This window comes from Monodon monoceros, unplaced genomic scaffold (assembly GCF_005190385.1).
Source record: "Monodon monoceros isolate NGI ecotype Baffin Bay Population unplaced genomic scaffold, NGI_Narwhal_1 Super_Scaffold_2, whole genome shotgun sequence".
Taxonomy (NCBI): Eukaryota; Metazoa; Chordata; class Mammalia; order Artiodactyla; family Monodontidae; genus Monodon; species Monodon monoceros.
This window is the reverse complement of record NW_021703776.1, coordinates 49,663,693-49,676,083: the sequence shown is the minus strand read 5'-3', so window position 1 is coordinate 49,676,083 and position 12,391 is coordinate 49,663,693. Positions and strand designations below refer to the sequence as shown.

The window sequence follows — 12,391 nt, the reverse complement described above, 5'->3', positions numbered from 1 at the left end:
AAATACCAGTGCTTGTGACCACCCCCTAAGAGATTCTTATTTCATTGGTCTGAGTTATAGCCTGGACAATGGGATTCTTTGAAGTTTTCCAGGTTATTAAATGTACAGCAAAGGTTGAGAGCTTCCGTTTTATAGGAGACTTCAAAAACTCATCTGTTTTTTGGTCCTTTAATTTGTATTCTGTTGAAACTGTTGCAACCCTGTGCAACACTTGTGTTAAACAAGTACATATTATTTTCAACTTTTTTTTTTTAAAGCTATGTTTTAATGTCTAGCCTGCCAGCGAGTTAATTGAGTAATGTGATAGACTTTTGTATTCTGCCTCTAAGTGTTTCTGCCTCTAGTCTATCTTCTACAGTGTCACAATAGCTAATTTTCTAAAGCATATAACTGCCCTGCATAAAAGGCTTTAATTATCTGTTCTTTACAACTTAAAGTATACATTTCTTAGTCTGACCCCAACCTATCTTCAGTCTTATCTCCTGTTAGTACAGCCCAAGAGACCCTAAACTCCACCATACTCACCAATTGAATAAGCCTTTTATTTCATACCTGCCTTTGCATAAGCTGTTTCCATTGTCATTAATTTTGATAATCGTTCAAGAGTAGATTCAGAAACATTTATTGATATGGAACAAAACTAGCATTTATTAAGCACATTAGCCAAGGGCTGTGGTAGCTACTTAAAGTTTCTTAATAATTCTTACTGTCGTCCTTAAGAAATGTTTGTTTTCTTTTACTGTACACATAGGAACCTGAGGCTTTTGGAGGGTAATTACAATTACACAGCTAGTGTAGGTAAATACGAGATTTCAGACTCCAAGTTCAATGATTGTTTCCATGTCCTTCTTCCCCCACCGACCTCACATTGCTTCAGTTAGTAAATACCCGTATGATCTTTATCATAACCTCTTTCCAAACATAGTAGGCATAAACATTTCATGTTTTCAACCTTGTTTTGAATTACTTACAGTAGAAGGAAATAAGTTTAATAGTATTGTGGTAGAATAATCACTGTTTCCATAGTTCTGTGTATAATTAGTTATAATCACTTGTATTCGTTTGCTGTGAGTTTTGTACTCCTACTATATATTTACATTTTAAAAATCTTTTCTCTGAGGCTTTTATAAGTAAGTACTGAGAAGTTTCACTTTTCCATTACTGTAATTTAACACATTCTGGAGTTCCTTTTTTTTTAATTTTTAAATTTAATTTTATTTATTTTTTTATACAGCAGGTTCTTATTAGTCATCAGTTTTATACACATCAGTGTATACATGACAATCCCAATCGCCCAATTCATCGAACTACCACCCCCACCTCCCTGCTGCTTTCCCCACTTGGTGTCCATATGTTTGTTCTCTGTATCTGTGTCTCAATTTCTGCCCTGCAAACCAGTTCATCTGTACCATTTTTCTAGCTTCCACATATATGTGTTAATATACGATATTTGTTTTTCTCTTTCTGACTTACTTCACTCTGTAAGACACTCTCTAAATCCATCCACGTCTCAACAAATGACCCAATTTCATTCCTTTTTATGGCTGAGTAATATTCCATTATATATGTGTACCACATCTTTATCCATTCATCTTTCGATGGGCATTTAGGTTGCTTCCATGACTTGGCTATTGTAAATAGTGCTGCAATGAACATTGGGGTGCATGTGTCTTTTTGAATTACAGTTTCCTCTGGGTATATGCCCAGTAGTAGGATTGCTGGATCATATGGTGATTCTATTTTTAGTTTTTTAAGGAACATCCATACTGTTCTCCATAGTGGCTGTATCAATATACATTCCCACCAACAGTGCAAGAGGGTTCCCTTTTCTCCACACCCTCTCCAGCATTTGTTGTTTGTAGATTTTCTGATGATGCCCATTCTAACTGGTGCGAGGTGATACCTCATTGGGGTTTTGATTTGCGTTTCTCTAATAATTAGTGATGTTCAGCAGCTTTTCATGTGCTTCTTGGCCATGTGTATATCTTCTTTGGAGAAATGTCTATTTAGGTCTTCTGCCCATTTTTGGATTGGGTTGCTTGTTCTTTTAATATTGAGCTGCATGAGCTGTTTATGTATTTTGGAGATTAATCCTTTGTCGAATGATTCGTTTGCAAATATTTTCTCCCATTCTGAGGGTTGTCTTTTCATCTTGTTTATGGTTTCCTTTGCTGTGCAAAAGCTTTGAAGTTTCATTAGGTCCCATTTGTTTATTTTTGTTTTTATTTCCATTACTCTACAAGGTGGATCAAAAAAGATCTTGCTCTGATTTACATCAAACAGTGTTCTTTCTATGTTTTCCTCTAAGAGTTTTATAGTGTCTGGTCTTACATTTAGGTCTCTAATCCATTTTGAGTTTATTTTTGTGTACGGTGTTAGGGAGTGTTCTAATTTCATTCTTTTATATGTAGCTGTCCACTTTTCCCAGCACCACTTATTGAAGAGACTGTCCTTTCTCCATTGTATATCCTTGCCTCCTTTGTCATAAATTAGTTGACCATAGGTGCGTGGTTTATCTCTGGGCTTTCTATCTTGTTCCATTGATCTATGTTTCTGTTTTTGTACCAGTACCATATTGTCTTGATTACTGTAGCTTTATAGTATACTCTGAAGTCAGGGAGTCTGATTCCTCCAGCTGCGTTTTTTTCCCTCAAGACTGTTTTGGCTGTTCAGGGTCTTTTATGTCTCCATACAAATTTTAAGGTTTTTAGTTCTAGTTCTGTAAAAAATGCCATTGGTAATTTGATAGGGATTTCATTGAACCTCTAGATTACTATAGTCATTTTCACAATATTGATTCTTCCAATCCAAGAACGTGGTATATATCTCCATCTGTTGGTATCATCTTTAATTTCTTTCATCAGTGTCTTATAGTTTTCTGCATACAGGTCTTTTGTCTCCCTAGGTAAGTTTATTCCTAGGTATTTTATTCTTTTTGTTGCAATGGTAAACGGGAGTGTTTCCTTAATTTCTCTTTCAGATTTTTCCTCATTAGTGTATAGAAATGCAAGAGATTTCTGTGCTTTAATTTTGTATCCTGCAACTTTACCAAATTCATTGATTAGCTCTAGTAGTTTACTGGTGGCATTTTCAGGACTCTCTATGTATAGTATCATGTCATCTGCAAACAGTGACGGTTTTACTTCTTCTTTTCCAATTTGTATTCCTTTTATTTCTTTTCTTCTCTGATTGCCGTGGCTAGGACTTCCAAAGCTATGTTGAATAATAGTGGCAAAAGTAGACATCTTTGTCTTGTTCCTGATCTTAGAGGAAATGCTTTCAGTTTTTCACCATTGAGAATGATGTTTGCTGTGGGTTTGTCGTATATGGCCTTTATTATGTTGAGGTAGGTTCCCTCTATGCCCACTGCCTGGAGAGTTTTTATCATCAACTGGTGTAGAATTTTGTCAAAAGCTTTTTCTGCATCTGTTAAGATGATCATATGGTTTTTCTTCTTCAGTTTGTTAATATGGTGTATCACATTGATTGATTTGCATATATTGAAGAATCCTTGCATCCCTGGGATAAATCCCACTTGATCATGGTGTATGATCCTTTTAACGTGTTGTTGGATTCTGTTTGCTAGTATTTTCTTGAGGATTTTTGCATCTATATTCGTCAGTGACATTGGTCTGTAATTCTTTTTTTGTAGTATCTTTGTCTGGTTTTGGTATCAAGGTGATAGTGGCCTCATAGAATGAGTTTGGGAGTGTTCCTTCCTCTGCAATTTTTTGGAAGAGTTTGAGAAGGGTGGGTGTTAGCTCTTCTCTAAATGTTTGATAGAATTCACCTGTGAAGCCATCTGGTCCTGTACTTTTGTTTGCTGCAAGATTTTAAATCACAGTTTCAATTTCATTACTTGTGATTGGTCTGTTCATATTTTCTGTTTCTTCCTGGTTCAGTCTTGGAAGGTTATACCTTTGTAAGAATTTGTCCATTTCTTCCAGGTTGTCCATTTTATTGGCATAGAATTGCTTGTGGTAGTCTTTAGGATGCTTTGTATTTCTGCAGTGTCTGTTGTAACTTCTCCCTTTTCATTTCTAATTTTATTGACTTCAGTCCTCTCCCTCTTTTTCTTGATGAGTCTGGCTAATGGTTTATCAATTTTGTTTATCTTATCAAAGAACCAGGTTTTAGTTTTATTGATCTTTGCTATTGTTTTATTTGTTTCTGTTTCATTTATTTCTGCTCTGATCTTTATGATTTCTTTCCTTCTGCTAACTTTGGGTTTTATTTGTTCTTTATCTAGTTCCTTTAAGTGTAAGGTTAGGTAGTTTATTTGAGATTTTACTTGTTTCTTGAGGTAGGCTTGTATAGTTATAGACTTCCCTCTTAGAACTGCTTTTGCTGCATCCTATAGGTTTTGGATCGTCGTGTTTTCATTGTCATTTGCCTCTAGGTATTTTTTGATTTACTCTTTGATTTCTTCAGTGATCTCTTGGTTATTTAGTAATATATTGGTTAGCCTCCATGTGTTTACGTTTTTTATGTTTTCTTCCCTGTAATTCATTTCTGATCTCATAGCATTGTGGTCAGAAAAGATGCTTGATATGATTTCAAGTTTCTTAAATTTACTGAGGCTTGATTTGTGACCCCAGATGTGATCTATCCTGGAGAATGTTCTGTGTGCACTTGAGAAGAAAGTGTAATCTGCTGTTTTTGGATGGAATGTCCTGTAAATATCAATTAAATCTATCTAGTCTGTTGTGTCATTTAAAGCTTCTGTTTCCTTATTTATTTTCATTTTGGATTATCTGTCCATTGGTGTAAGTGAGGAGTTAAAGTCCCCCACTGTTATTATGTTACTGTTGATTTTGTCTTTTAGAGCTGTTAGTAGTTGCCTTATGTATTAAGGTGCTCTTGTGTTGGGTGCATATATGTTTGTAATTGTTATATCTTCTTCTTGGATTGATCCCCTGATCATTATGTAGTGTCCTTCCTTATCTCTTGTAACATTCTTTATTTTAAAGTCTATTTTATCTGATATGAGTATAGGTACTCCAGCTTTCTTTTGATTTCCATTTGCATGGAATATCTTTTTCCATCCCCTCACTTTCAGTCTGAATGTGTCCCTAGGTCTGAAGTGGGTCTCTTGTAGACAGCATATAAATGGGTCTTGTTTTTGTATCCATTCAGCAAGCCTGTGTCTTTTGGTTGGAGCATTTAATCCATTCAAGTTTAAGGTAAATATCGATATGTATGTTCCTATGACCATTTTCTTAATTGTTTTGGGTTTGTTTTTGTAGTTCCTTTTCTTCTCTTGTGTTTCCCACTTAGAGAAATTCCTTTAGCATTTGTTGTAGAGCTGGTTTGGTGGGGCTGAATTCTGTTAGCTTTTGCTTGTCTGTAAAGCTTTTGATTTCTCCATCACATCTGAATGAGACCTTGCCAGGTAGAGTAATCTTGGTTGTAGGTTCTTCCCTTTCATCACTTTAAGTATATCATGCCACTCCCTTCTGGCTTGTAGAGTTTCTGCTGAGAAATCAGCTGTTAATCTTATGGGAGTTCCCTTGTATGTTATTTGTCATTTTTCCCTTGCTGCTTTTAATAATCTTTCTTTGTCTTTAATTTTTGCCAGTTTGATTACTGTGTGTTTCGGCGTGTTTCTCCTTGGGTTTAATCCTGTATGGAACTCTCTGCACTTCCTGGACTTGGGTGGCTATTTCCTTTCCCATGTTAGGGAAGTTTTTGACTATAATCTCTCCATATATTTTCTCTGGTCCTTTCTCTCTCTCTTCTCCTTCTGGTAGCCCTATAATGCGAATGTTACTGCAGTTAATGTTGTCCCATAGGTCTGTTAGGCTGTCTTCCTTTCTTTTCATTTTTTCATTCTTGTCTGCAGCAGTGAATTCCACCATTCTGTCTTCCAGGTCACTTATCCATTGTTCTGCCTCAGTTATTCTGCTATTGATTCCTTGTAGTGTAGTTTTCATTTCAGTTATTGTATTATTCATCTCTGTTTCTTTGTTCTTTAATTCTTCTAGGTCTTTGTTAAACATTTCTTGCATCTTCTTGATCTTTGCCTCCATTCTTTTTCCATGGTCCTGGATGACCTTCACTATCATTATTCTGAATTCTTTTTCTGGAAGGTTGCCTGTCTCCACTTCATTTAGTTGTTTTTGTGGGGTTTTATCTTGTTCTTTCATCTGGTACATAGCCCTCTGCCTTTTCATTTTGTCTATCTTTCTGTGAATGTGCTTTTTGTTCCATAGGCTGCAGGATTGTAATTCTTCTTGCTTCTCTGGAGTTCTTATATGAGGAAGATTTCCGACATTTTTCACTATCCTACAAATTGACTGAGTCAGATTTATATATAATTTATACAGGGATTTAAGTGTATTCATCCATAGATTTTAATCAAGCTCATTTCCTGCCTATGTGAAGGAGAAAATTGAAAAGCACATATATGTAGGTAACTTTTATAGTATAAAGTGCAGCCTGTGAAACCTTAACAGTTTCTGTGTGGAAAAATGTTATAGTTTAACAAGTTAATTGGGGTAACATTAAAAGTTTGAGACTTTTTGCCTATTAAGATAAATTTGGTAAATTTAGTATAATTTGTTCCCTTACATATGCTTCCTAGATTTTATTTGTGTTCCTAATTATGATACTGTTTCTTTAGGATACTGCTTCATAATTAGTTTTTCACAATCTAATTTAATAATTTTTTCCTCCATTAGAATGTGAAACATGTTGTAGAAGCATTCAAGAAGTGGCTGAAGGGGGAAGGAAAAAGTGCCACTACCTATCAGAAAAAAACAAAACAAAACATGGGAAATACAACCACCAAATTCCGTAAAGCACTCATCAATGGTGATGAAAACCTGGCCTGCCAAATATATGAAAACAACCCTCAGCTAAAAGAATCCCTCGATCCAAATACATCTTACGGGGAGCCCTACCAGCACAATACGCCATTACACTATGCTGCTAGACATGGAATGAATAGAATATTAGGGTAAGTATTACTGTAAAGCAATTGATAACAAGTTAGAGAAAGGGAAGAAAAAACCTGATCTTTAGAAAATATATGCATACGTGTGCATGTTATGTGGTATTGTAGTGAATTAAACTTTGTAGAATTGAATATGCGTAAATTATTAAGTATGATTTTTTATTATGCCTAAATCAGACCAAAGGTTTCAGTAGTGAGGTTAGTTCACATATTATTTTTACTGTAAATACATTTTGATCCTCAGTATGTTTCATAGTATGAACTTTTTATAATAGTGTAGTGTTTAATTTACAACATTTCAATTCTAGAAAAGTACTTATCAACTCTCAAAAAATTGCAGGGCAATTTGCCCTAGGCAAATTGCCCTAGGCAATTTAAGTTGAAAAACTAATGTGTTTACCTTACCTATTCATGATTAGATTTGAGTTTCTTCTTTTATTGGGGTTCAGTTACTTGAAAAAACTTTTCTAAAAGCAAACCATTTCCTTGGAACTGAAAATACTAAGAAACTTAAAAAAAATCTCTTCAACAAGAAAGCATTAGCGGCAGCAAATATGTGAAGATTCTTCCTAATTACATGGTGTTTGCTAGCTTATAAGATGAAAGAAGCAAAGGATAGAAAAGTAATTCCAAAACAAATTTAGTCTTTAGAAGTAGATTATTCAGTTATGGAAGTCTGATGCTAGGAGAGAAAGAAACACTTCTTTGCTTATGCAGTGAAATATAATTCTTCAACCAATATCCTGAGCACTTTAGAACTTGACAAAAAACTTTTCAGTCCTTTCTGTATTTCTTTTTATACAAATTTGTCGTTCAAAATAAGCTGCTCTTTTTGGTATCCCTGAATCATGCCATGTGTGTTGTCTGCCATGTTCATTGTGCTCTTTCTGCCAGGAGTATACCACTCCTCTCAGCTTTCTCTTTCTTACCTAAATTTTAGCCTTCCTTCAAGGTCCTAGGCACACTTTATCTATCTTCTTAGCCTGTCACAACCCATAGGAACTTTAGTCTTTTGTTGAACTTCTATGATTCTTTTTTGTTTGTTTGTATTACTTGTTTGGTATACACTATGTCATTGTATTTTATAATTTTGTGTATCTTCTCTTTGCCTACCTAAAGTACAGCTTTTTTAAAGGACCTTCTTAATACTTCTAGCATCTAGCATAGTATCTTACACAAAGTAGAAATATCATAAAATCATGGCACAGGAAATATCTTTATGATCAGGATTTGTGAATGACAAAAATTCCATAAATAATTTATGTTTTCCAGGCCTATGACTATCAAGTAGTCATTTTTGTAACCTCTTGAAAATAAAATAGGTTTTTCTCTTTTTTTTTTGTTTTTGTTTTTTTGCGATACGCGGGCCTCTCACCGTTGTGGCCTCTCCCGCTGCGGAGCACAGGCTCCGGACGCGCAGGCCCAGCGGCCACGGTTCACAGGCCCAGCGGCTCCGCGACACGCGGGATCCTCCCAGACCGGGGCACGAACCCGCGTCCCGTGCATTGGCAGGCAGACTCTCAACCACTGCGCCACCAGGGAATCCCCTAAAATAGGTATTTTTTGACTTAAAAACAGGTATTTCTATAACCTCTCCTTTTTGCATTTATCTTTTATTTTCATTTCTTGTAAAATACCCACTTAGAAGCCACCTCCAACTCATATTGTTATACTTTTTCTTCCAAAACTGGGTCTTCCCTATGTTAATGACACTAACATATTGTACTAATAAAATAATGGCAAACACATTGAGGCCTTGCTATTTTCTTTTTTGTTTTTTGTTTGTTTTGTTTTTATTTCCATTACTCTAGGAGGTGGATCAATAAAGATCTTGCTGTGATTTATGTCAAAGAGTGTTCTTCTTATGTTTTCCTCTAAGAGTTTTACAGTGTCTGGTCTTACATTTAGGTCACTAATCCATTTTGAGTTTATTTTTGTGTATGGTGTTAGGGAGTGTTCTAATTTCATTCTTTTACATGTAGCTGTCCAGTTTTCCCAGCACCACTTATTGAAGAAACTGTCTTTTCTCCATTGTATATCCTTGCCTCCTTTGTCATAGATTAGTTGACCATAGGTGCGTGGGTTTATCTCTGGGTTTTCTATCTTGTTCCATTGATCTATGTTTCTGTTTTTGTGTCAGAACCATATTGTCTTGATTACTGTAGCTTTGTAGTATAGTCTGAAGTCAGAGAGTCTCATTCCTCCAGCTCCGTTTTTTTCCCTCAAGACTGCTTTGGCTATTCAGGGTCTTTTGTGTCTCCATACAAATTTTAAGATTTTTTGTTCTAGTTCTGTAAAAAAATGCCGTTGGTAATTTTATAGGGATTGCATTGAATCTGTAGATTGCTTTGGGTAGTATAGTTATTTTCACAGTGTTGATTCTTTCAATCCAAGAATGTGGTATATCTCTCCATCTGTTGGTATCATCTTTCATTTCTTTCATCAGTGTCTTATAGTTTTCTGCGTACAGGTCTTTTGTCTCCCTAGATAGGTTTATTTCTAGGTATTTTATTCTTTTTGTTGTAATGGTAAATGGGAGTGTTTCCTTAATTTCTCTTTCAGATTTTTCATCATTAGTGTATACGAATGCAAGAGATTTCTGTGCATTAATTTTGTATCCTGCAACTTTACCAAATTCATTGATTAGCTCTAGTAGTTTTCTGGTGGCATTTTCAGGATTCTCTATGTATAGTATCGTGTCATCTGCAAACATTGACGGTTTTACTTCTTCTTTTCCAATTTGTTTTCCTTTTATTTCTTTTTCTTCTCTGATTGCCATCACTAGGACTTATAAAACTATGTTGAATAATAGTGGTGAGAGTGGACATCCTTATCTTGTTCCTGATCTTAGAGGAAATGCTTTCAGTTTTTCACCATTGAGAATGATGTTTGCTGTGGGTTTGTCGTATATGGCCTTTATTATGTTGACGTAGGTTCCCTCTATGCCCACTCTCTGGAGAGTTTTTATCATAAATGGGTGTTGAATTTTGTCAGAAGTTTTTTCTGCATCTATTAAGATGATCATATGGTTTTTCTTCTTCAGTTTGTTAATATGGTGTATCACATTGATTGATTTGCATATACTGAAGAATCCTTTCATCCCTGGGATAAATCCCACTTGATCATGGTGTATGATCCTTTTAATGTGTTGTTGGATTCTGTTTGCTAGTATTTTGTTGAGGATTCTTGCATCTGTATTCATCAGTGATACTGGTCTGTAATTTTCTTTTTTTATAGTATCTTTGTCTGGTTTTGGTATCAGGGTGATGGTGAGGCCTTACTATTTTCTAGGCACTATTAACAGTGCTCTACATGCATTGTCTCACTTAATCCTCACTACAGCTCTATGAGTTCATTAATCATCTGCATTTCAGAGGTGAGAAAACTGAAGCACCGAAAGATTAAGCAACTTGTCAGAACTGTGCTGCTTGTAAATGGTAAAGCTGTTTGCCCAGGCAGATGACTGTAGGCTGTAGGCTTTTCAACACTGTGATAACCTCTTATCTCTATAGTCAAATAAGCCTATATGTCAGGGCTGCCTAAAACACTTATTAGCAAAACAAATTAGTCACTCTGAACTTAAGTTTCCCTGTCTATAAAATAGTTACACATAAAACTTGTGGGACAGTTAATGTGTTATATGTCTCACGGTGCCTAGCATATAATATTATTACTTCTCATGTTTGTAACCCTAAATAACTTCCAATCATTTTTGACTTACTCCTTACTCTTCCTTTACCTAACCTGCTACTAATGCAAAGTTCACTAAGTCTTATCTCTTGGATTCTCTTCTTTGCATTCCCGTTGCCCCAAGCTTTGTTCACTCTTACCAACCCCTTCTTCCAATACTGAAAATACCTGACTCCTGAATGATCTTTTTGCAAGTCTTTTTCTCCTATAATCTCATGTCCAGGTTAATCTTGCTAAAAGTATAGCCTTTTCAATGTTCTATCATGAGAAAACTGTAACTACACTACCATCTGCCTTATTCTATTTGGCTTCTGAAGCCAACTTTTCTATGCCCTAATTCTACTGATTCAGCCTAATCTCTCATTGTTCTCTAACATGATCATATCAGTCAATCTGGTTACCCTCCCTCTTGCTTTCCCCACTGTTAAAAATGCCACCCCCTTAGCTTTATTCCTGTTAGGCCTTGATTCTGAAATGTCTTCTTTCTTCTCTAATTTCTTGTCCTTTAAGTCCTCACTTGGTTTCTGTCTTTTCATGAATTCATTACCAACTATTCTGACCTGCAGTATTCTTTCTGTTCTCTGAAATTCCTACAACTTAGATTTTAAACCATCCAATTGTCATTAAACTCATCTCTTTGACTAGATTGTAAATATTACAAATACACTGCTACACAGTTAGTAATGCTCTCAATAGATTAACTCTTGAGTACTTAATCTATTAAGGCTTTCTTTTTTTGAGTTGAACATTTTCAGTGAAATTACAAAACCGTTGCTTTAGCTTCTGAATATTGAACACTATAATAATATTTAATATCAAGTCTTGTTATGTGATTAATTAAAACTTGCTTAGAATACCAAGGTAAAGTGTATTTAAATATTATTATTACTAAGGTAATATGTATATTTTAATATAAAAGAAATCAAGTAGCAAAATATATTCTAACCATTTATAGTGTAATTTAAAATATACTTTATGAAATTAGAAAACATTGTATAAGAAAGTTATCTAATCCAGTGAGTCTTTTTTTAATTTATTTTATTCAAGTATAGTTGATTTACAGTGTTGTATTAATTTCTGCTGTACAGCAAAGTGATTCAGTTATGTGTTTATATATATATATATATACACACACACACATTCTTTTTCATACTCCTTTCCATTATGGTTTATCACAGGATATTGAATATAGTTCCCTGTACTGTACAGTAAGACCTTGTTGTTTATCCATTCTGTATATACCAATTTGCATCTGCTAATCCCAAACTCCCACTCCTACCCTCTCCTACCCCCACCCCCTTGGCAACCACCAGTCTATTCTGTGTCCCTGATTTTGTTTCTGTTTCCTGGATAGGTTCATTTGTGTAATATTTTAGATTCCACATATCATGATATCATATGGTATTTGTCTTTGTCTTTCTGACTTACTTACTTAGTATGGTAATCTCTAGGTCCATCCACGTTGCTGCATATGGCATTGTTTCTTCCTTTTTTATGGCTGAGTAGTATTTCATTGTGTATATGTACCGCATCTTCTTTATCCATTCATCTGTTGATGGACATTTAGGTTGTTTCCATATGTAATCCAGTGAGTTTTAAAGTGTGTTCTGAGGACTGCTAGATCCTGAGACTCTTTCAAGGAGGTGCAGTAGGTCAAAACTATTTTTATACTAATTTTAAGATGTTATTTGCCTTTTTTTCACTGCGTTGACATTTGCAGTTGTAGTTCAGAAAGCAGAGGATAAA

At 35.1% G+C, this 12,391-nt stretch overlaps 1 protein-coding gene across 5 annotated transcripts in view; it reads left to right on the top strand.

Moving 5' to 3' along the window:
- ANKIB1 (ankyrin repeat and IBR domain containing 1) overlaps nucleotides 1–12,391 on the top strand; it is a 157,277-nt gene that overhangs the window by 61,975 nt on the left and 82,911 nt on the right. For all 5 annotated transcript variants that reach the window (XM_029233170.1, XM_029233175.1, XM_029233174.1 and 2 more), the window contains exon 2: nucleotides 6,681–6,958. In XM_029233170.1, the coding sequence (XP_029089003.1) occupies nucleotides 6,771–6,958 (188 nt within the window). In that variant the 5' untranslated portion in view covers nucleotides 6,681–6,770. The remainder of the gene's footprint in view (nucleotides 1–6,680; nucleotides 6,959–12,391) is intronic.